Source organism: Cardiocondyla obscurior, linkage group LG05 (assembly GCF_019399895.1).
Source record: "Cardiocondyla obscurior isolate alpha-2009 linkage group LG05, Cobs3.1, whole genome shotgun sequence".
Lineage (NCBI taxonomy): Eukaryota > Metazoa > Arthropoda > Insecta > Hymenoptera > Formicidae > Cardiocondyla > Cardiocondyla obscurior.
This window is the reverse complement of record NC_091868.1, coordinates 3,517,546-3,539,167: the sequence shown is the minus strand read 5'-3', so window position 1 is coordinate 3,539,167 and position 21,622 is coordinate 3,517,546. Positions and strand designations below refer to the sequence as shown.

Here is a 21,622-nt window from a genome sequence, read left to right as displayed (position 1 = left end):
ATTTTCTTTTTTTACGTATACGCAAACGAATCCGTGATTCAAACTCTCGTCTAGGAATTATTGAGCGTGGCGATTGGCACTGTTGGTAGCCATTGCGAGAGGTCTGGGACTTGCAAGTCGCTCGTCGCTACGTGTTCACGCCGGAACCCGGAACATTCGCTGATTCGCGTTCAGTCCGTTGGTAGTGCGCGACGTGCGTTGTGCTCTTTTCCGTTGAGCACAGTGTTTTTTTCGAGAAGCACGAGGAAATCGCAGACATCGCGATAGATTTTCAAAGAAAAGGCCAACATGAAAGCGGCTTACGTGATATGCGCGGTTCTGGCCGTAACGATCGGTACGCTGGTTCTCGCCGACAACGGTAAGTTGAAACTGGAGTAACTCCGATATTTTAATGCGCAGCAACGTCGAAGTATGTTCATACGAGTCTAATAACCGCGTTGAATGCGAAGATTACCGAGTTTAGCATTACGTGCAACAACGCCTACCTGTGTCGAATTACCGATAATCAGCACCGAGTCGCGTAAGCCGGAATTTCTCACGAAGATTATGACCCACGCGGCTCCCCGCGTTTCCTGTTCTCGCGCGTCTAACGTGAAAATGGCCTTTCTCTAGTTGGCAGCTCAAAAAAAAAAAAAAAAAAAAAGAAATATCGATCCGTTGCACCCAACGAAGTGAACGTGCAACGTCTTTACGGCGTGCTCGACCTTCGCTCGGACGAAGGCGGCGGTAATGGTCTCGAGAAGATTGCTATTGATCCCTCGACCACTGCCGGCGTCACCGGCCAAATCTTGGATAACGATCGGGCGCGCGACGACTTTAATACCTCGTTTGTCGCCAGCAATGCACACTCGCGGTCACCGACAAGTGTGCGATTTATACATATATATATGCTGCGATATTGCGGCAGTTGAAGCCGACACATATACGTCTTACGACTTGATACATTTATCTCGATGCCTATAAAAGCGGAAACAATGTAAATTCACGAAATTTATTTGATATAAAAACGCAAGAAAAATTTAAATTAATTTATTATTTATTAATTTTATTTTTAATAAATTATTTAATATTTAATTTACGCACGCACGACGTTTTGCATGTGATAAGAAAGTATAAAGATAAAACTGTACGTATTTATTTCGTTTAAGATTTTCATATACTTAAACGGAATAAAATCTTGATTTAGTAAGTAATATATTTTTTATGAATTTAGGTACACCACGAGCCGCATCTGGATCACCTATCATTCTATTAAATCCTACGGCGGAAACAACAAAAAAAGATGCAACAACTACTTCTGAACCAGTAACAACGAATCATACTACAACGGAAGGCACGACTATCACTACGACTCCTGCTACTACTTCTTCGATTACTACTCCAACTACTAAATCTACCACTAATGGAACCACCACACCTATACCTGTGACCACCACCAATGCGACTACTACTCCGTCTACAAAACCAACTATCGCGCCAACTACAGTGGCACCAAAACCGACAACGACCAACCCTGCTCCAACATCTTCTAGCACAGCTTCGTCTCATCCAACAACACCTGTACCAACACCTTCTAAAGACCGTCATTTTGATGGCCTGAGTTTCTTCGGTACGTAAAAAATGCCCATTTTTTTATAAACTCATAAACTGCTGCTGCATTTAATTTGTTAATGGCGCAAGTCGTTATTGTTAAACATCTGCTTTTGTTACAGGCGGCATTATTCTCACTACATGTTTAATGGTGATCTCTGTGTTCTCGTGGAAGTTCTACAGGCAGTGCAAGGAAGGAAATTATCGTACGCTGTGATAACGTGCAAGGCTATAACGAACTTTTGTTCGTTTAAGTAAACGGCAATTGATCGAATTAAAAACTATGAATAATTATTTTATTGTAATAATATTGCGTATTTTTATAACACAGTTAAGTGTTGCGTGGTTTAAGTGCTCTTAGTAATGTGATGTACAACCACGGATTTCGTTTTTCTTTATACATGTATATCTATCTACGAGATTAGAGGGGAAAGGGGTCGAATTTGTACGTATTGGAAACGATAACGTTGTATTTATATGCGCGTTTTATTAATAGGCGAGAGAGATTGTGACAAGTTGCGTGTTAATACAAAGGCAGAGCAGTAGATTAGAGGAGGGGAGAAAGGTGGGCGCATTAACGAGAGCTAATGACCAATCAAACGTACATTCCGCGAGAGAGAAAAAGAGGGAAACCATCATTTTTTTAAACGCGCATTATCCCACTTATTAACTTTCGCTCAAACTCTGTATGACTGTCGGCAAGTTATATCTTTAATCTGTGGTATGACGTACACACTTCTGCAGTTACGCAAGGTCTGACTTTTCTATGAAACAGGAGAGGGAAGAGAAAGTGAACGCCGAGCTCGATGTAGATATTTTGGAATGGAAAATGCGCCGCAATATCGAGGCAAAATAAATTAAATTTTCGAGACATCTGGATCTCAAGCAGACACGTTTCGCAGTATAACATCGATATATTTCAGATGCACAGTAAAATATGCAAAGTTAGAGCTAGTTATTAAAATTGCAGTAATTAATATGGCCGCATAACGTGCGCTAGCTGTTAACACTTTTTGTATTCCCCCAATTTTGCTGCACAATCTTTCAAATAAAATCTGAACAACGCGTAGATGCAAATATTAACGATATCGAAGTAAAAGTTCCTTTTTTTTTCTTTTTCTTTTAGAGGTGGAAAGAAATTTTGTGTTCTTTTTTTTTTACGTATTATTTATTCTTTTTTAGTCAGTGGATTTTGCATTGCATATTTATATAGGTAACCGTTTTTGTAATTGCACAATTTCAACTCAATTTTTAATTTCAAGCACGCTTAAAGATATTGTCGATTATTTATATATTGCAGTCGTAACAGCCAACGTCATAAAGCTCTCTTTAAACTTCAAATGTTTATTCAGCAAATAAAATGCCTAAGTGTCGAATAGTTCCTTTCTCATGCGTTTGCCTAAGACGAATCAAACTGTAAAAAGTCACCTGGTAGATACTTGTCAATATTTTTTTTTAATACATCAATATTACGTAAACCGCAAAAATCGATTAATTTATAAGTTCTATATATATTATTTTTTTTTTTTTTTTTATAGTAAGTAGTGTGAGGTATAATACCTTAAACAGCACAATATTGTACGATTAATATCAAACGATAATTTAACTAATGTGTCACATTTATTATAAAAAGCGACAAAGAAAGATTATATATAATGTTATATTCATGTGCAATATAATCTCTTTTGGTTCGCCTTAGATTCTAATAATAAAGTACAACATTGAGACATCCAAAGACACAATGCTGCGTTAATATTTCATGAAGTCTAATCCTCTTCCTGATATCTCCATTAGCGATACGTCATAACGGTATTATTGTCGTAGCAGATAATTCACTTTAGATGTATTTGCGATTAGTTAACATTGGTATTACGCTTCGATATTCCTTATCGCCAAACAAATTTTAAATACAAGAAAAATTTCCCTCGGCAAAATATCACATCCCATTTGCAAAAATAAAAGAAAAGAAAAAAGAAAAAAAAAAAAAACTTGTATCGCAAACTTTGTTTTATATTATAAAGTATAAATATTTCAGAGTTGACTTTTATGTATACGTCTGTGATTTGCGTCCGCGTATATGCCTTCCGGTGATAATGACCAGGAAAATTGCGCACATATATGCTACGGTGATAATGACCAGGAAAATTGCACGCGTAATGAAAATGGGTGGAACGATTTGAAAGCGTGACGTAATGGTGAAAGAGGATTTCTGAAAAGTGATACTACGCATAACGGGAAAACGATTCTCGTTGCGCCCGCGAGATCGTGGGTTCGTCGAGATACCCGAAGGCGAATAGGCGTCTCTTTGTATTCCCCGGATAACGGTGATAAGCGTTCGTTGGCCGTGCGAGCGCGTAGAATGTGCAACGTGTAATTTTACGTTAAAATGTCAGAAGTCGTCGGCAGCACGCGCTTCTTTCTCGATCTCGTATCGCAGAAACGATCAATCTCGACCCGGATCGTGGGACTCGTCAGCTTCCGTCGTCGGAAATCACGGGGAAATTCGCGCTCGGTAGATTCGCGTGATTTTAAATACGAAATTCACCCTGTCCTGAGAGGAGTATCGATCGCATCACCGCCGCTATTACATGTACTTGACACACATATTTCCGCTCAAAACTAATACACGGGGCGACGGACCTCGCAGCTCTAATTGTCGTCTCTCGCGTCGCGGGAGGAAAAATCCATTATCGCTGCACGAAGGTGCAAAGAGAGAAAAGAAAACAACGGGGAAAAGGTGAAAGGAGAGGATCGATAACGCGAAAACCTATAGAGTATTGCGAATAAGGATTTGTATTCGACGGGGAAAAGAGGAGAGAGAGAGAGAGAGAGAGAGAGAGAGAGAGAGAGAGAGAGAGAGAGAGAGAGAGAGAGAGAGAGAGAGAGAAAGAGAGAAGGAGTTACAGTTTCATCAAGCTGCAATGAGATATCCGATGCGGCAAACACGGCGCAGGACGAAACCGTGATATTGCAGTCGATAAACTTGCTTGGGTTGGCCAGCTACAATAATTTATTCGACACTGAGAGAGTTCCTTTGGGTTCCGAGAAACCGGTCGTGGGACGTCATGTTATTTTGCCATTTCGAAAAATTATTACGTCACAGATTAATTCCAGACAAAAAAACCCGGCTGTTCTTCAATTAATTAATTATCGGAAACGTGCTAACTCGATATCTGAAATAATTTTTCTCGAAAAGAAATTACTTTATTACACGTAAAAGTATGATGAAGAATTAATATATAAGTGATATAAATAATACAGAAATATGATAAAATATGTAACGTTCACGGCGCGTAGTAAAATGTATAATCAGATTAAGGATACACATGAAATGTATAATCGGATTGCGATGTAAATAAAAATAAAATTCCCCCAAAAAAATTGTTACGAGATTACGATGGTGAAATGTAATCGAATTATAATATGCAATAAAATATTGTACACGATCGAATTCGCGGATGATTGAACCGTACAGAACTTCGGAAGCACATGTGCTCTCACTCCCATCTCGCGCATCAAGCGTGCGAGTGTCGCGGCATAACGTTCCCAGAGAGATGAGATAAGGCACGGAAAACCAGATAAGAAAAACATACGCGTGCGAGAAACGAGATCGCAGCGAGATGAACGTGACGTAATGAGAAAGAAAAAAAATGCCGGCGTAACGTCGCCGCTCGTGGGACAAACGCGTGTAAGTCCCACCGAAATGTAAACTCTTGCAAGGGCGGTATAATTTTTTTTTTTTTTTACGATAAAAGAGGAGAAGGACATGCCCACTTACGTTTGAACTTCTTTTAACGTACGCGCGAAGCCGAACAATCCCTTTAGATCAGAATTAATTGCGAGAGTCGTGAGGCTTCCCGAAGAAGCACGCAATTCTTGTCTTTTTTTATTATATCGAATTTTTTAATATCGGCATTGTGGGAGAGCGAGGGATAAAAGTTGCTTGGAGTCCGGAACGGACTGGACAAGGAGAGGTATGTGGAGAAAGGGATGCGGGAGAACAGAAGGATAGGCCGTCGGCTGTGAAAAAAGAACAAGGGCGAAAAGAATAATATGAAAGAAGGTCGTCAGGGGAGTAGAAAAAAAAGATAAAGATATACAAGGGAATGCTTTTCTATTAATGGCCAGTTAATTCTGCTTGTAGCAAATGGTACTCTGACTCACGAGCATATCAAACACACCCTCCCCATGCTGTCGGCGCGATATTTGCTTGGCAATTTGCACGACGATTACACAAGCAGCAGACGTTACTCTTAATAAACAACGACCAATCAAGCCGCAGGCTTTAATTCTCGTTCGAACGCTTCGAGGTTGATTGCAATTGATAATAACGGATCGGGAGAAATCAACTTAAGCGAATTAAGTAAACCGCGAGTGACTTCAATGAGCCGCGGTTTTTTTGATAAATATTTGACACTGAATATCTTGATAATTGAATCGAGACTAACTTTAACTGCAATATGTACGAAAATGATTGTTAACTCTATGATGTTATAAAAGATATTAATGTAATAAAAGATGTTAGATTTTAGAATCAAAAATATTTTTAAAAGTTTAATTGATAAGTCAAATAAAAAAAAATTTAATTTATCAATATTAATAAGATTTATATTGAACTTGCAGCAATTGTTGACAGAACTCATTTTCCGAAATTTAAACGCTTCGAATTCGCGGATTCCTCGAAGAAGCTCAATCCCTTTCCAGAGAATAGAACTTTAATCCGAGCTCCCTTGAGGAAGTTCCTTCTCCTTTTGCAACGTTACTTATTTATTGCTTCGAAACAAAGTGAAAAATTTACCCAGGACAGCGACACGCGAGTCTAGAGATCGGCACGCGTGATGCAAATGTTTGCGTAGGAACGCCACCCTCTCCCGTAATGTACGTTTCTCGGATACATTTTCGGCTCTGCTTTCGGTATTCAGAGTAAATTCACGCCCGTCGATACGTCCGTCTACGTCGACGAGCGAGATGCATCTCCCATCGCCACCCCGAGTGACACGTTATCGGAGAACGACGCAGGCGGTCGCTATCGCGAGCGAAGAACCCGCGCTCCGGGGATGCTGCGGGATGCGGGATGAAAACGTGACCCGATCGATCGACGTGCCCGGCGCTCACGAGCTCACGAATGACCACGCGTGCGACACGTCACGGGAAGAGTGACAGAGAGAAAAAGGGAGAGAGGAAGGATAACGAGATGCCCGGATGCTGGGAGGCATCAAAAAGAGGTAGGCCTCGCTAACGTCTTCGATCGCGAGATTCAGCACCTCTTCATCCCTCAGCCCTCCCTTCTCTCTCTCTCTCTCTCGCTGTCATCTTCTTTCTTTCTCTGTCTCTTGTTTTCTCTCTCTCTCTCTCTCTGTTCTTCTCCTCATTTCACCCCACCGGATCGAGAACGCGAGAACGCGGGTCGTAATCTCCCCGTGTGGTCCACGCGCGCGCGGCGAGAGAGAGAAAGGAGGAAGGAGAAGAAGAGGGTGCGCGGCACTCCGCTTCGCCGCGAGGTCCAGATTCCGGGCGAAACACCCCGCGGAGGACGGGCCCTCGTGACTGCGAGGCATTTAAAGGTCGGGATTATATAACGTTAAACGACACCGCTCGGCCGCACGGCGAGCCCGGTAGTTACCGGGGGTGGCAACGACAACGACGTCTCTCGTACTCCGAAGGGGGTGTGTGTGTGTGCGCGCGTCCGCGGATACGTGTGTGCGTCCGTGCGTGCGGGAGCGCGCGAGAGAGTCCGCGAGAGGTGTACGGAGAGGCGGTCGATCGATAAGCACCGAAAAGCGGAGCGGAAAGAGCGACGGCACGAGTCCTCCCCGGCCGGAGCGCGGTCCTAGACGCGGCGATGCTGCGTGCGTGATCCCGCCGGTCATCCGAGCCCACGTACGCTGATCACGCGATGCACTCGCGCACGCGTGCGTGTCCACGCACAGGCGGTGCGGCGCGGCGCGACCTTCGCGCTTCGTAAAACACCACCGAATCCACGTCGGACCTGTCCCCGTGCCGGAGCGGATGAGACGCGGCTCATCCCTCCGGCGGAAATCGCGCCTCGGTACCTCGGGGTTCCATGTGCGGTCGGCCGCGAGGCGCGACTCCCGAGACGCTCGGGATATCCTCCAGCATCTTCCGGACCGAACGGCCTTACCGCACGGACGCGCGCTGTGCCCGAAATTTTCAGACGCAATAAAGTCCGCTCGATACCGCCGCGAGTGCACGGATGGACCTAGCTCGTTTGTACTCGCGTTTAGTGTTTTTGGATATTTAACAGGGGGAAGTGTCGTACGCGAAACCTCGCCCCTCCCCGATCCACCCTGAGCGAAAAAACACCGTCCGGATACTGCGGAATTTCGGATGCCGTGAAGCGGAAGCCGCGCTGAGGGCTGTTCCATCGAAAGTACGTGGTAACATGGCACTTGATGTAATATGTTAATATTTATGGGCCATTAATAATGAAGAGCTTATATGTATATAGTTCGCACGCACGTCATTCCGTTGCGTAAAATATATTATTTAATTTCATGAAATTGAAAACAAAATTAATTTCTCCATGAATAATCTCTCGCCACGTCACTTAATATTTTATTATTATACTTCTCGGTGCGTAGTTTTAAGTAGCTATGTAAAGAATTAAAAGCACAAATGTAAAATGCATATAAATAAATAATAATGCAAAACTCACGCGCAGGATTTACCTGTAAAATTGCATACGATCGTTACTAAATAAATAATATTAATTGATATTAATATTGCGTCAAAATGCTTTGTGCGATGGCAATCGCGCAGTACAAATAAATTTGTAATAAACAGTTATATTGAATAGATAAAAAAAAAAAAAAAATTTAATCCGTTATTCGTGAAAATATTCTCGCTAATTTTACAAGCAACAAATTAAAGAAATTAAAATCATGACATATATTTTTCTATTTAATATATGAAGATAAAAAGAAATAAAGGAATGTATTTATATAAGTTTTTTCTCACAATCTTCGGATATAATTATATGCATATATACATGTGTGTTTGTGTGTGTATACGTGGAGATGGGTGTACTATAAGAAGAATATACATAGACGATGCATGCCAGGTGCTATTAAAAAAATACACCTTGCTCATTAAAACTTTTGGAGCAGAATGTTCAGCGGTTCCGCGATCACGGTGGAAATTCCGCTCCAAGAGTTTTACGGAATAAAAAATTCTCTTTTAATTACTCTAACGTCAAAAGTCTATTTTATTTTTTGCGCGGATAAAATAAAAACTACAATCGCATCACGGCGATTATCGCCCTTGACGTCACGCGTGAAACGGCAAAGGGATTTTCCTGGCGGCGGGAATCGTTTGCATTTCGACATTAATCGTTTAACTGTTTAACAATCGAGCCGTTTAATCGTCGGCGAAGTTCTTTGTTTTATCTTTTACCTTGAACCGACGTAAAAGAGGGAACGACGACGAGCACGTGTCTCGTGAGCGGGGCACAAACGCGGCACGTGCGAGAAATCATCGTGCTCGAGAGCACGATGTAAAACTATATATCCCGGTATCGACGTAACTTGTCTTAATTACGTTGCGGCACTGTCTGCCTTGACTTCGCGGCAATATATTTGTTACGCAAAGTGCCTCGCTACAAAGGAAACGAGCCTGCTGCATCCGGACGGCATACGTCGAAAATCGAAGCGCGTCTGGTCGTCGGCGCGTACGCACGTTTTGCGCGAATACGTAAATTTTCCCGATATCGATCAAAGGCTGCCGGCCTACGAAAGTCGTCGCTTGGAGGTACGGGGCTACGTTATTTCTGAAGGGGTGCTTTATAATCCGCAATGGTAATAACCATAAGCCAGGCGATTGCTTAAACCCTCCGGAAGAGAGGGAGAGACAGGAAAACGCGTCTGAACGGAAAGACGGAGAGCATAAAGGTTTCCTCAATTGCTATTAACGAGATACGAGATCGGACAGATCTCGTTGTTGCTACATCCTGCGCGCAGTATATTTTAGATCGCGTTGCGTCTCGGTGCTTTTCTGAACAGACAGACCGTGTTGAAAGTTGAATTAATCGGGAGTGAGAGACAGAATGGACGGGCGGACTTCTGAATTAGTAAGATGCTGCGAATAAATTATCGACGTATTGATTCACCGGCGCGATTCCGTTCACCAACAGGTAAAAAAAAAGCCTGCCTTAAGTAAATAAGTGAACGGACAAAAGAATATTAATGGAGAAGCACAATGTGAATGGTGCACCATGAATAGATTAAATTAAATGTTTCCTCGAGTTACCCGGTTCTCCGAATACAAATTTCTGCGTGTCGTTGATTCGGTGTAAAAATCAGAGTGTTTTATTAACTCTTTCCAACGTATTTCTATTTTCCACTTTTGCAAAGCTTCACCTTTGCGATCAATATTCCAAGCTGACAATAGCCGGCCGTTGTCAAGCCCGCTAATCACGCCCGGGAAAAGAATAAAAATTTGAAGCATGAGGTAAAGTTTGTGAGGCGAGCTGTCGCGGCCCTCCTAGGGGTTCGTTTGTTCTATTCTGAGCGGCTCGTCGTCTCGCGAAGACACAGGCGAGTTTAAAGCGCGTTGGACCGCGGTGCATTCTGCGGCAATATTGCGCTCTGACAACGGTAATTGCATCGCTCGTCAAAGACACGACGAGAGAAAAAGAACAAAGGAGCGAGCGGGAGAGAGAACGAGAGAGCACCCACGTAGGCGGAATTGATCTAATAGGATCAATTGTTACCTCTTTTGAATGATTTTCATGGCGCAGTTGGTGCATCAGACTACTGCTGACAATTTTTTTTATTGTGTATTATGATGCAAAAGGTAATTTTAAAAATGAAGAGAAATAAAGCTAGCGATCGAAAGCTAAGTGCTTGAGCCGAAGAAAGCTCAGACAGGAGCAAAAGTACGTCTTATAAGTTTCGAAACTGTTGTTTTGTTGTCTTATACTTTACTCTCGTAGACTTTCACGTTGACAATTTCGCCCGTTATTATTTAAACTTATTCTGCGAGCAACAGTTTCGAAACTCGAATATTTCGAGAGCAACAAATGCAGAGTATAGACTAGAAGCAAATTTAAGCGAGCACATACATTTTTCTTATACTTTACTCTCGAACATTTCCACGCTCATAAAGATTCTCCAGTATTATTTAAATTAAAACAAAAAAAATTTTGTTTTGTCTTGCCCGGCTTTTTACGATTTTACAGTTTTATAAATAAAACGTATTTCTTCAACATTAATTAAAGCAACTTTGCTTTTAAACATCTGGAAAAGCGAGACGATTCTAGTCAATAACAATTCTAATCAATACTTAAAGAAAAATGTATTTCGGTTGCTTATAATGAACGCTGCGACATGAATCGACTCGAAAATATCGTACCGATGATAGCAACGGACAGGCATAACATCATCGTCGCGCGCGAGCCGGAAATCAAGGAATATTGGGAAATGAATTATTCCATTTCCGGCGCTCGCTGCTCTTCGTTTCATTAATTCGTTTTCTCTCGAAATTCTATAATCTCTGCTGTATCATTCCCTATGCGAATGATGATATAGATGTAATATTCCAGATATTGAATTTCAATGTGCAAATTTATAATATTGCTTTTGCATAATAAAATATTATTAAAAAATACATGTTCAGTATAATATCGTGGAAAATAATTTAAATTAAGTTATCTGCTAATTCCGCGTGAAATTGCAATAAGACGTATATAAAAATAATGTAAAATTAAATTTAAAATAGTAATAAACTTTAAATAAGTGAGATCGTACTATACTAAGTGTTTGAAATAAAGTGCCGCTTTCAATAACTGGTAGGCAATAAAAATTTGAAACAAAATATCATTTTGCAAAATTCGTAATTAATGTCGATCCACGGTTGCTAAAAGTGACACCTTATATCAAACACCCTGTATAATGTGTGGGTGAGATATAATACAAAATAAAATTACATAATATTTACGCGCATTCTACCTGGATCTTATACGAGAAAATGCTCTCGAAAGTTTCAGAAATTATTTTTTAAAGAAATATTTAAAGTTTCCTTACAGACCCGAAGCTTTAATCTTTTTCGAAGTTTTTCCCGTGATTTAATATAACAATCCTGACGCCTCTGTTGGAAAACGTTATTTAATTTCTTGAATGCCAAGAGTTACTCGCGATTTTCGTTAAATCTTGTAGGTAAAACTCTTTCCCTGGTTGCTTCATTTAGAAAAATATAATAAAGCAGAGTACAAACTCCTCACTTTTGACGTTTTTTTAAAAAGAAAATTTCAAAAACTTTATTAGCTATTCTTATATTATTTTGCACAAAACAAGAAATGTGAATGCCTGATTTCAGTTTTGAAAACAATGGGGGACGATTGCAGCTGAAGAGAATCGTGATACCGAAGTTCATCGCAGCGCTCATCGCCGTAAAATTCTCGTCGTCATTAACAGTCTTTAGTCTTTTGATATGCGCGCTTTCGGCGTTTTCTCGGGACTCTTTTTCCTCAAATTGTAATTCTCAATGAGAAACGGCCACGAATGAGGCGCTATATGTAGCATCTCGAAAAAAAAAAAAAAAAGCGGAGATCGCACGATGTCGCGCACGATTTTATCGAAAATTATTGAGTTACGACCTGGACGAGATTGAGAATAAATGATAAACAATATGTGGCCGAAACGGGCGACCACCGCCGCAGGTCTCACGTGCGATCGTCGCCACGTGTCAGACAGCGGGAGCGGTGGATTGATATTTCGTATCATCCTAATTTGCTGCTGCGTCACGATGACCTACGGGTCCAAGCTCAGTATGCTATACGAGAAGAGTGCCAAAGAGCTTCTAGCTCGAAAAACAAAGAACTCGTCCCCGCAGATGGGCTACTGCGACCTGGAAACCGAGTGCGACTGGAATTGGAACGAGACCTACGGCTTCAAGAAAGTCAAGGCGCGCAATACCACGTTGAAAACCTTCCCGAACACGGACTCTGACAACTCTTCAAACGGTAGGCAAATTTTTATGCTCTCAGATTTTTTTTTTTTTTTTTTTTTTTTCCAGAAAAAGTGACGATATAAATAAAAGACTGCAGTGCGAAGATTCGGAACACGTCGTAGAGTTTGAAGTACGGAAGATAAAAATTTTAATTTAGAAGATTCGATATTTTGATTGTCTTACGTAATTTAAATTTAATTACAATGTTATAATTATCTAATATTTCAGGAGAATTAATTAACGTTTTATTTTTTTTTTTAAGGCCATTTCTTGTGGTTCAAAGGCTCAGGAGATGCCCAAATATGGTCCAAACCGATTCCTCGCACAGGTCCGCGTTGCCGTATCGAGTTCTGGTTGTATATGGTGGAAATGGAGCACGGATTCATAAATCTTGTCATAAAAACTAGTAATAGTAATATGACTTCCATCGCGGTGTCAAAAAGTGGGAATAATAGCGCCACGTACGTGTATATTTTTTTTTTCTTTTAAATAGTAATAATATAAATTTTTTAAGTTACAATAAAAATTAATTTACATAAAAATACGATTATTAAATGTTATTTCAGATGGAAAAAAGTAAGCTTCCCATTCTCTCGCGCGGTTGATCAGCCTTTTAGATTAGTTTTAGAGGCCTATTTACCTACCCTTAATTCGAGCATCGGCGTCGACAACATTCGTCTAGTTAATTGCTTTCCAGGTAATTAATAATATAAAATTTTTCAAATAATTAAGCTAATGGAAAATTTTGATTGCCGTGTCACGGTAATGATATATTATACCTTTGTGATAATTACAAAGTTTATATGCGATGACCTCAACTCTCTGCTTCACTTACTTGTCCCTCCATACGTAAAAGTATCAATTCAATTAAATGAAAAATGATACGCTCGACTGCGTCGCATAGGTTTTTAAGCACTTAAACGTCGATAATTGTAGCTAGTTAAACTTCCAAAGCAGATGTCGTGGATACGATTTGTATACGATTATCAAAATAATTAAGGGGGACGAGAGAAAAAGAAAGAGAGAGGGTGATCAACGTATATAAAACGTGGTTTCCAATTAATCGAAACGTCACTCTTCCGCGCGTCTGTTTCAGAATCCATTAAGGATTGTACTCAGAACAACATGTTTCGGTGTAACAATGGTTCCTGCTTGAACAGAACCCACGTCTGCGATTTCACAAAAGATTGCGCCGATGGGGAGGACGAGGATTTCGAGTGCGGTGCGTATATCTTAAATTAATCGCCTCACATTTCTTAGAACGTTGCATCTCGTGGCGTAAGAATCCACGATCTTTGAGACATGCGCTCGTGCGGCATTTAGAAAAAAAACCGGACACTTGAAAAATATATCCTTCGCAGACAAGATACCAGAGAACGCGAAGTGCAACTTTGAGGATGGTTGGTGCGGATGGACGAACGTCCCATCGACGCCCTTAAATTGGACCCGCCACAGCGGTCCTACGCCAACCGAGAGGACTGGACCTAATTACGACCATACTTATCATAATGAAACTGGTACGCGCTTGAGTTTAGACGACGCGGCGAGAAGCATAATTAGCGTTTACATAGTAATGCATTGTTATCTACTCGGCAGGAGTGTACGCGTACGTGAACATGGGCTTTAAGCACACGGCTGTCACATATGGTAGTCGAGCCATTATGACGAGTCCTCTGTATAATCCAACACCACCCTACAACAGCGACCCTAAAAGCTCTTATTATCGCTCGTGTCAAGTACGTTCATATTTTCACCCAGATTTCTCGTAGAATAAAAATCATAGAATAAAAAAAAAAAGTGGCGTCTTTGCTAAGTTTTAATATGGAAGAACGCTTATCACGTGTGTTTTTAGTTTAAAAAAAAATGTATGAATTTTTTTAGCAGATATTTTATAAACAAAAAAAAAAAATTGTTCCTAGGTTCGCTTTTTCTATCACAAACACGGCGTGCATACGGGATCACTTGGGCTGTTTTTAGTCCAAGTAAAACCGTATGGAAACCATACTGAAAATTTATGGTGGTCTTACGGTACCGATAGCGACGCCTGGTACAGCGAGGCGGTTGCTTTAGGCGATATAAAATATAGGTAAATTCAGAAAATTTATAAAACAATAAATGCATCTAAATAACGCAAAATTATTCTCCCTTCGAACGATAAATAATTAAATATTATTGCTATTGCGCAATTTACAGGTACCACTTGCAATTCGAGGCGTCCAGAGGCTATTCTTCGAAAGGCGACATAGCTGTCGACGATATTTCCCTAAGTCCAGAATGTTTCGGTCTTGGTAATATTAATATAATATTAACTAATTTTTTAACAGAATATTTTCGTACACGAACGGCCTTCTTTTGCAGGAGTTCCACGAGACGTCGTTGGAGATTTTAATTATTACAACCCTATTATCGAATCCGAACAAGTGCCACCGCAGCATCCAGACTTTGGAAACGAGACAGGTATGTAAAGTTGAATATATTTTATGCAAAGCTTATTTGCTATTTTATGTACGGCCAAAACAGTTTTTACCGTAGATTAACAAGTTGCGAGAGTAAAAAAAGTATTTTGTACGCCTTGTATTGTTTTCAGTCGTCCGAATTACCACTTGCGGGGCAAGCGGAAGAGATGGTCCCACTGTCGAACAGTGCGCTGAGAAATATAATAACAACACGGACGTGGAGTTATTCGTGCCGCCGCAAGATCAAGAGGAAAAGCCGGCTTTTAATTTAAATGGAGTCCAACGGTGGACTGTACCACGCGGCGAATATTACACGTTAGTATCTGAATAATGTTTAACGGGGTAAGAAAGTCAGTTAAAATTTAGCTAAAGGATTCATTAATTGTAAATTAATTTTCTAAATAATTTTTTTTTTTTTTTTTGCTAATTGTAAATTGTCTTTAAAAACAGTTTAATCGCCGTTGGGGCACGAGGAGGAAAGGGTTCGAGTGGCGTTGGCGATACCCTGGGTGCATTTGTTCGCGGTATCATGGAACTTCAAAAGGGCGAACAGCTGTATTTTATGATGGGTCAAGAAGGAACGGACGCCTGCACGAAAGTGAGCTTATTATCGGATCTCTACTTATTAAAATTATACCGTTAATTACAGCAAAACTAATACCGATCTTGTCAAGTAGAATCTCGGCTTAAAGATTAAGAGCTGTCAGTCATCGGAGCAATTAGACGAGCTGCCGTCGCAGCAAACAATATCGAAAGTGAAAGAAGTAAAGAAGATCGAATTTAAGAATCCCGGTGGCGGCGGCGGTGGGGCAACTGCTATTTTTAGAGTAAATATATTTTCAATAAAAAAATAAAATAAAATAAAATAAAATTATTAAGTCTTTAAAAATATTATAGCTGAGTCAACAAATACTTAATTCATAGTTAGAATTCACAACGTGTTTGCGCGAGGAAAGCTTCTCTTTAAATTCTCTTTTCACCATTACACGAGTTAAACGAATTTGTAATCGATTGTAGTTAAAAGCGAACGGTAACCCAGAACCCCTTCTAATCGCGGGCGGTGGCGGTGGCTTGGGATTAGTTCCCTCCATGGATAGCGGATTACAACATGGACGCGGTTCCTTTCCTAGCAACGGACCTTTACCGTCTTCGTCCGCCAATGTTTCAGAACGCATGGGTAATCCTACTCTTTCTTTAAATACACAATAGAAACCTTGCTGCATTTTTAATAAGTTTAATAAAAAAATATTTAAATAAACGTTTGGCTCTCAGGTGGACTCGGTGCTAGTTGGAACGGTACGTGGCCTAATTTTCAACGAAAGGCATGGGGAACGCCGTTAATATACGGGGGTATAGGAGGACTCGGTTGCCAGTCCGGAAGCGACGGCTACGGTAACGGAGGGTTTGGCGGCGGTGGCGGGGGGTGTCAATCGGGCGGGGGTGGCGGTGGCTACATTGGTAAAGAGAAATAATTTCTAATCCTACAATCCGACTGTTTTAAATGCATTAAAAATAATATTCCGCAATTAATTAACTTAAAAATAACTCTGTTTTTTTAGGCGGCAATGCCGGACGTAATAATGGAAACGGAGAAGGTGGATATTCGTATGCTAATCAGAGGCTGGCTAACGTTTATTTCAAGCCGGCAGCTCATTCTGGTCCAGGCGAGGTCTTTATCATACCCGCGATCAGCGGTTGCGGCTGCGATTATCGCTGCGTCGCGCTTGATCCATATTTGAGCGAGACAAAGTGTCTCTGTCCTCAAGGCTGGCTACTCAGCAACAACTCAAAATCTTGCATCAGTAAGAAAAACTACTAAAACTTATTACTGTTCTCGTTATCGCGAATAAAAATGAAATAAAAAATCGCGTTTGAATTTTAGTGATTGATTCCAAGATTGTTGGCCAACAATACATTGGTCCAGTAGCCGGAGGAGTCGTTGGCCTATTGGTTATTATTAGCGGCATAGTAATTTGTAAGTAAAATTTTCGAATTTTATTTTTATACATTATATATTATACTTTATATATATTTCTATATTATTTTATAATATAGCAAATTAAATAATATCAAACTGATTTTTATTTATAAAAGAAAAAAAAAAAAAAAAAAAAAAAAAAAAAAAAAAAAAAAAAAAAAAAAAGTTAAGCCCGAGTAGAAATTTATCTAGCTATTCTGATATTGCAGCTAATCTCTTTCTTTTTTGTCATTTTTAATTACCAAGCCTAGTTTGATATCTTATTAATTATTTTACATCTCTCGTTAGATAAGCGATATCAAAAACGCAAAGAGCTTCTGCATCATCGCCAAGCGATGTTTGGCAACGGTACTGAATTAGCAGCTTTACGTTCGGGATACATACCGAACACCATGATAACCGAATTCAACCCTAACTACGAGTTTGCCGGAATTCTTTACTCATGCAAGGACTTGCAGCAAATACCGCGCGAGTGCATTACTTTAGTGAAGTTAGTAATTTAATATCTGTAATTAACATATCAATTAAATATACAAACTTTTTCTTTTCTAACTAATTCACTTAACAATTTGTAATAAAAATTTAATTTTTTCCTGATTAAAAAATTCAAATATTAAAAAAAAATTTTTTTTTTATTTAATTAAAAATTAAAAATTAATTTTTTTAATGCAGACCTCTCGGCCAAGGTGCATTCGGTCAGGTTTATCAGGGCGTGTATAAATGCAGACGTGGGATAGAACAAGCTGTCGCCATCAAAACGTTACTACCTGTATCTACTGAGCAGGCGGAAGTCGATTTTAAAATGGAAGCACTGATAATGAGTAAATTTAATCATCACAATATCGTGCATTTTATCGGCGTCTGCTTTGACCGACATCCCCTATACATCATTCTCGAATTATTAGCCGGAGGTGATCTGAAAAATTTTCTGCACGAAGAACGGCCTCGATCAGTGAGTATTAATAATCAATTATCGATTTAGAAAAATTTAAAATAGAGAAAAAAGGTAGGATGTTGAATAATTTCGTGCATGACCGGATATCGCATGAAATTTTTAATTTCCATCTATTTATATTTATACCGAGGTATTCAAAGCTTCAAAATATTCGTAATCTACATTTTTTTTTAAATCCAATTTCTAAGCTCTGTTATGCATATCCACGATTTCGTAGGACCGACCTACGTCACTAACGATGCTGGATCTCGTTATGTGCGGTTTCGACGTTGCGAATGGCTGTAAATATTTGGAAGACCACCGTTTTATACACCGAGACATAGCTGCGAGAAATTGCCTTTTGACCACGAAGGCACCGGGCCGTACAGTTAAAATCGCGGACTTTGGTATGGCAAGGGATATTTATAAAAGTGGATATTACAGAAAAGGCGGCTCAGCGAAATTTCCCGTAAGGTGGATGTCACCTGAGAGTTTTATGGAGGGTATATTTTCCATCAAAGCAGACGTTTGGTGAGACTTTGCGTTTATTAATATCGTCACTGTCTCATAATCATAAAATCAATAATTTCAAGAAATATATTTTTTTTTTACTTTAACAAATATTTCCTGATTACGTATTAATTAAAAAGAGAACAATTTTATTAGAGTAATTTGCACATATAAAAGATAAAATGCATAACATTTTTGCGATATAATTTTTAGGGCTTTTGGAGTGCTTTTGTGGGAGATTATGTCGTTTGGATATAAGCCCTACCTACAATATTCAAATACTGAAGTTGTGACAATGGTGAAAAATGGTACCCGCCTTGAACAACCCACGGGATGTCCAGATCCTATATACGGAATCATGATGCAATGCTGGCGTACGCGTCCTGATAACAGGCCGAGCTTTGCGACCATTGTCGAAAGACTTGGCTACTGCTTGCAGGTAAGACCGCAATAAAAACTTCAACCGCGTTAATTTTTTATAATTTTTAATTTAATCGTCTTATTTTATTTTAATAATTAATCTGATTAATTATTTTTATATAAATTTAATTAGTTTTAATATAAACTGAGATATTGTAATTGACAAATTATCTTTCTTTTTTTCTTTTTATTTTTTTTTTTTTTTAATATAGGATCCAGACGTAATTAATAAGCCTATTCCAAGCCTTGATATAATACACGTTTCCGACTCTGAATCGGACAGGCCAGATCTAGAATGCAACGTTCACTCCGAGGTATAATTACAAAATAAAATGTAAAAAATATTATATTATTATTAAATATATATGTAAAAAAAAAATTGTCATATTGCGTAGCTGGACGGTTGTGGATATCTGCAACCGAGGATAATTGATCCGCAATCCGTTGCACGTCGAGTAGATCAGGCGATGGGAGCTGCCGGTTACGATTCGGAAAATGAGAAATCGAGCGAGGACTGTCGGAAAGTTAAAAGGCTCAGTTTCGAGCAAGTTTACGCCGAGAATAATGACGAAGACGAAGACGACGACGACGACGACAACGAGGTAGCTGCGAGATAGACTATCCATGTACGAAATGACGATTTTCAAGACCGCTTAAGTATTAATATTACTCGTGTAATTTTCGCAGGACAAATGTGGAAATAATCAGCTGGCTTCACGAAACAGCAGAGTAATACATCGAACTAACGACTCCGAAGAGTGTAATAGCATAAACAACGGCAATAACCGTCCAGAGGATAATCGTCACGAGACTGCCAACGTCGATAATGAGATTACGGATCGTAAGAATGGAAATGAAAGCACAACGACCACTGACACCAACTCCGACTCTCTGATAGTACAATCCTCGGACACCCCGCCCGACACGATAACGAACTCGTCGCCCAACACGCGTACCTGTTCGCCGAGCCACATGATCGGCCTGAACGCCAATGTTAATAACGTTAACGGCATGGTCAAGAAGAACTCTTTGAAGGCGACCCTGAGCCTGGATCCGAGCGCGCTATGCAGAAACACCGGTTCCTATGAGAAGATCACAACGCGAACTCAACGGTCCAGCACCCCGGGCAGTATGGAACTAAGGAAGGTAACTTGACCTCCCCCCTACATTCGGCGTCCTGCAAAGTTTCCATCTGTACATGACCGTGGTCCTTGATCGAAGGTATTTAACACTAGAACGCAGTTTGTCCACTGACTAACCCGAACATTTACAATCAAGGGGTTTTCCGTGGCACGGAGGGTAAGAATACTTAATCGTAAAAAAAAAAAAAAATTATACGTCAAATCTCGCATAAAAAAAAAAACAACATTGTACTTATAGCGTATCGCGGAGTAATACTGTAATACTGTTTCGAAAATCATGTGTGGATAAACAATTTTTGCAAACTCCTTGATTGCGAGTTACGTTTTTAAAATAAAAAAAAAAAAATTTCTAAAAACGCATTGAATCTCGGCGAGACAGTATCAATCTTGAAAAAAAAAATTAACGACTGTGGCTTTTTTTCACTAAAAAATTTAAATGTACTTTTTCTGATCTCAAATGAATTTCTTTTTTTATTTTACGACCTCCTTGTTTTTGTAACGAAGGGCTCTCTGGGTCACGAGCTACCGAGGGAAGAGGAGTGCTCCTGCTGAGATTTATCTGAGGGGGGTTGACGAGGCTGCCCGGCCGCGTTCGGCTGCAATGTCGCTCGCCGATTGCAGCTGCAACGATCGGCCACGACAACTGCGATCATAAGGGACAGGCACCTCGTAGAACTCTCCTCGCCATGGGCCCAGGACAACGAATACTCGCGTCGTTACTGTTCCGAAGAGACCCTCCTATAAATAGGAGTCGACGGCTACCGTGAAGACTTTTTTTCGTGGACGAAACTACTTTCACGGACGCCAAACGTCGGTCAAGAAAAGCGTGCAGATAAGCCGGAAGAAAAGAAATTGTTGCAAGCGAGTGCACGAAAGGCCAATTGTGTACAGATGTACTCTTACGCGAGGTGATTTCGTCGCGCGAACTTTCTAATTCTGTGAAAGCAATGTAACAGGGATTTGTAAAAACAAAAAAGAAAAAAAAAAGAAATTATTGTATCACTCATTATCGTGGATTCGTCGAGTGCGAATTAATCAGATGCGAGAAGCTTGTAAAATGTGGCGACACGTTAAATGTGCGAACGTACGCTCGAAAGTTAAAGATTGGTAAATGTTTTTTTGGGATGTGTATATATATATATATTTTATTATATATATATATAAATACATATATATTGACATTTAAAAGTTTAAGAAACGTGAGTAGTCGTCTTCGATATAAAATAAATCTCCCGGTCGGAGACAGCACGGCCGTATTGTTTTGTCACTAATTGGTTAAGAATCCGACGCAAAGAGTGTTATGGCTATCGAATACAACACCGTGTAATATGTAAAAATTTCCGTAGGCTGATCGTCTACCTCGCGACTCATCTCTCCAAACCGAAGCAGAGGCGACGTGATTCTCGTGTGCATCATTACCTAAAAGCGAGTAGCGACGAATGCGTTTTGGAAACGGGGATGGGGGGGAGGTAAGGGGATAACAAAGCACGAACCCTTTTTTATTTTTCTTACAATGACGATGTATACTTTACGTGCGTGTAGCGACTATGAAAGTCAGTGACTATGTATCTGTGAAACGTAATAAAAGCGTGTTTATAGAAGAGTGCATTACCGTTTCGTTGCGGAC

The 21,622-nt window shown here is 40.1% G+C and overlaps 2 protein-coding genes and 1 long non-coding RNA gene across 6 annotated transcripts in view; 2 read left to right on the top strand and 1 right to left on the bottom strand.

Moving 5' to 3' along the window:
* The window catches only part of LOC139102566 (uncharacterized), a 68,070-nt gene that overhangs the window by 31,638 nt on the left and 14,810 nt on the right, over positions 1 to 21,622 (bottom strand). The gene's annotated exons all lie outside the window — the stretch shown is intronic.
* On the top strand, positions 107 to 3,332 carry LOC139102448 (integumentary mucin A.1). Its single transcript, XM_070656343.1, has 3 exons — positions 107 to 358; positions 1,214 to 1,609; positions 1,713 to 3,332. Exons 1-3 carry the CDS (start codon positions 289 to 291, stop codon positions 1,805 to 1,807), a joined length of 561 nt encoding a protein of 186 aa, XP_070512444.1. The 5' UTR covers positions 107 to 288; the 3' UTR covers positions 1,808 to 3,332.
* Alk (Anaplastic lymphoma kinase) lies at positions 7,187 to 21,596 on the top strand. 3 transcript variants are annotated; one of them, XM_070656542.1, is made up of 25 exons: positions 7,187 to 7,981; positions 11,923 to 12,568; positions 12,818 to 13,016; positions 13,122 to 13,252; positions 13,652 to 13,777; positions 13,917 to 14,072; positions 14,152 to 14,291; positions 14,475 to 14,641; positions 14,749 to 14,843; positions 14,914 to 15,012; positions 15,143 to 15,326; positions 15,462 to 15,609; positions 15,689 to 15,838; positions 16,029 to 16,188; positions 16,284 to 16,469; positions 16,571 to 16,813; positions 16,894 to 16,986; positions 17,278 to 17,479; positions 17,662 to 17,941; positions 18,162 to 18,454; positions 18,647 to 18,872; positions 19,066 to 19,167; positions 19,249 to 19,455; positions 19,541 to 19,999; positions 20,500 to 21,596. In XM_070656542.1, exons 2-25 carry the CDS (start codon positions 12,223 to 12,225, stop codon positions 20,545 to 20,547), a joined length of 4,440 nt encoding a protein of 1,479 aa, XP_070512643.1. In that variant the 5' UTR covers positions 7,187 to 7,981; positions 11,923 to 12,222; the 3' UTR covers positions 20,548 to 21,596. The 3 variants fall into 3 exon arrangements, 2 of the variants coding, with proteins under 2 accessions (XP_070512643.1, XP_070512644.1); XM_070656543.1 differs by having other exon boundaries at positions 7,187 to 9,739; XR_011545720.1 differs by having other exon boundaries at positions 7,188 to 7,981; positions 19,541 to 20,074.

Coding starts and splice junctions, on each gene's coding strand:
- LOC139102448 (XM_070656343.1), top strand. CDS start 289: ATGAAAGCGGCTTACGTGATATGCGCGGTTCTGGCCGTAACGATCGGT. Junction 359..1,213: donor GCTGGTTCTCGCCGACAACG/GTAAGTTGAAAC, acceptor TTATGAATTTAG/GTACACCACGAGCCGCATCT. Junction 1,610..1,712: donor TGATGGCCTGAGTTTCTTCG/GTACGTAAAAAA, acceptor CTTTTGTTACAG/GCGGCATTATTCTCACTACA.
- Alk (XM_070656542.1), top strand. CDS start 12,223: ATGATAAACAATATGTGGCCGAAACGGGCGACCACCGCCGCAGGTCTC. Junction 14,073..14,151: donor TACTTATCATAATGAAACTG/GTACGCGCTTGA, acceptor TCTACTCGGCAG/GAGTGTACGCGTACGTGAAC. Junction 16,470..16,570: donor GGGTGGCGGTGGCTACATTG/GTAAAGAGAAAT, acceptor CTGTTTTTTTAG/GCGGCAATGCCGGACGTAAT.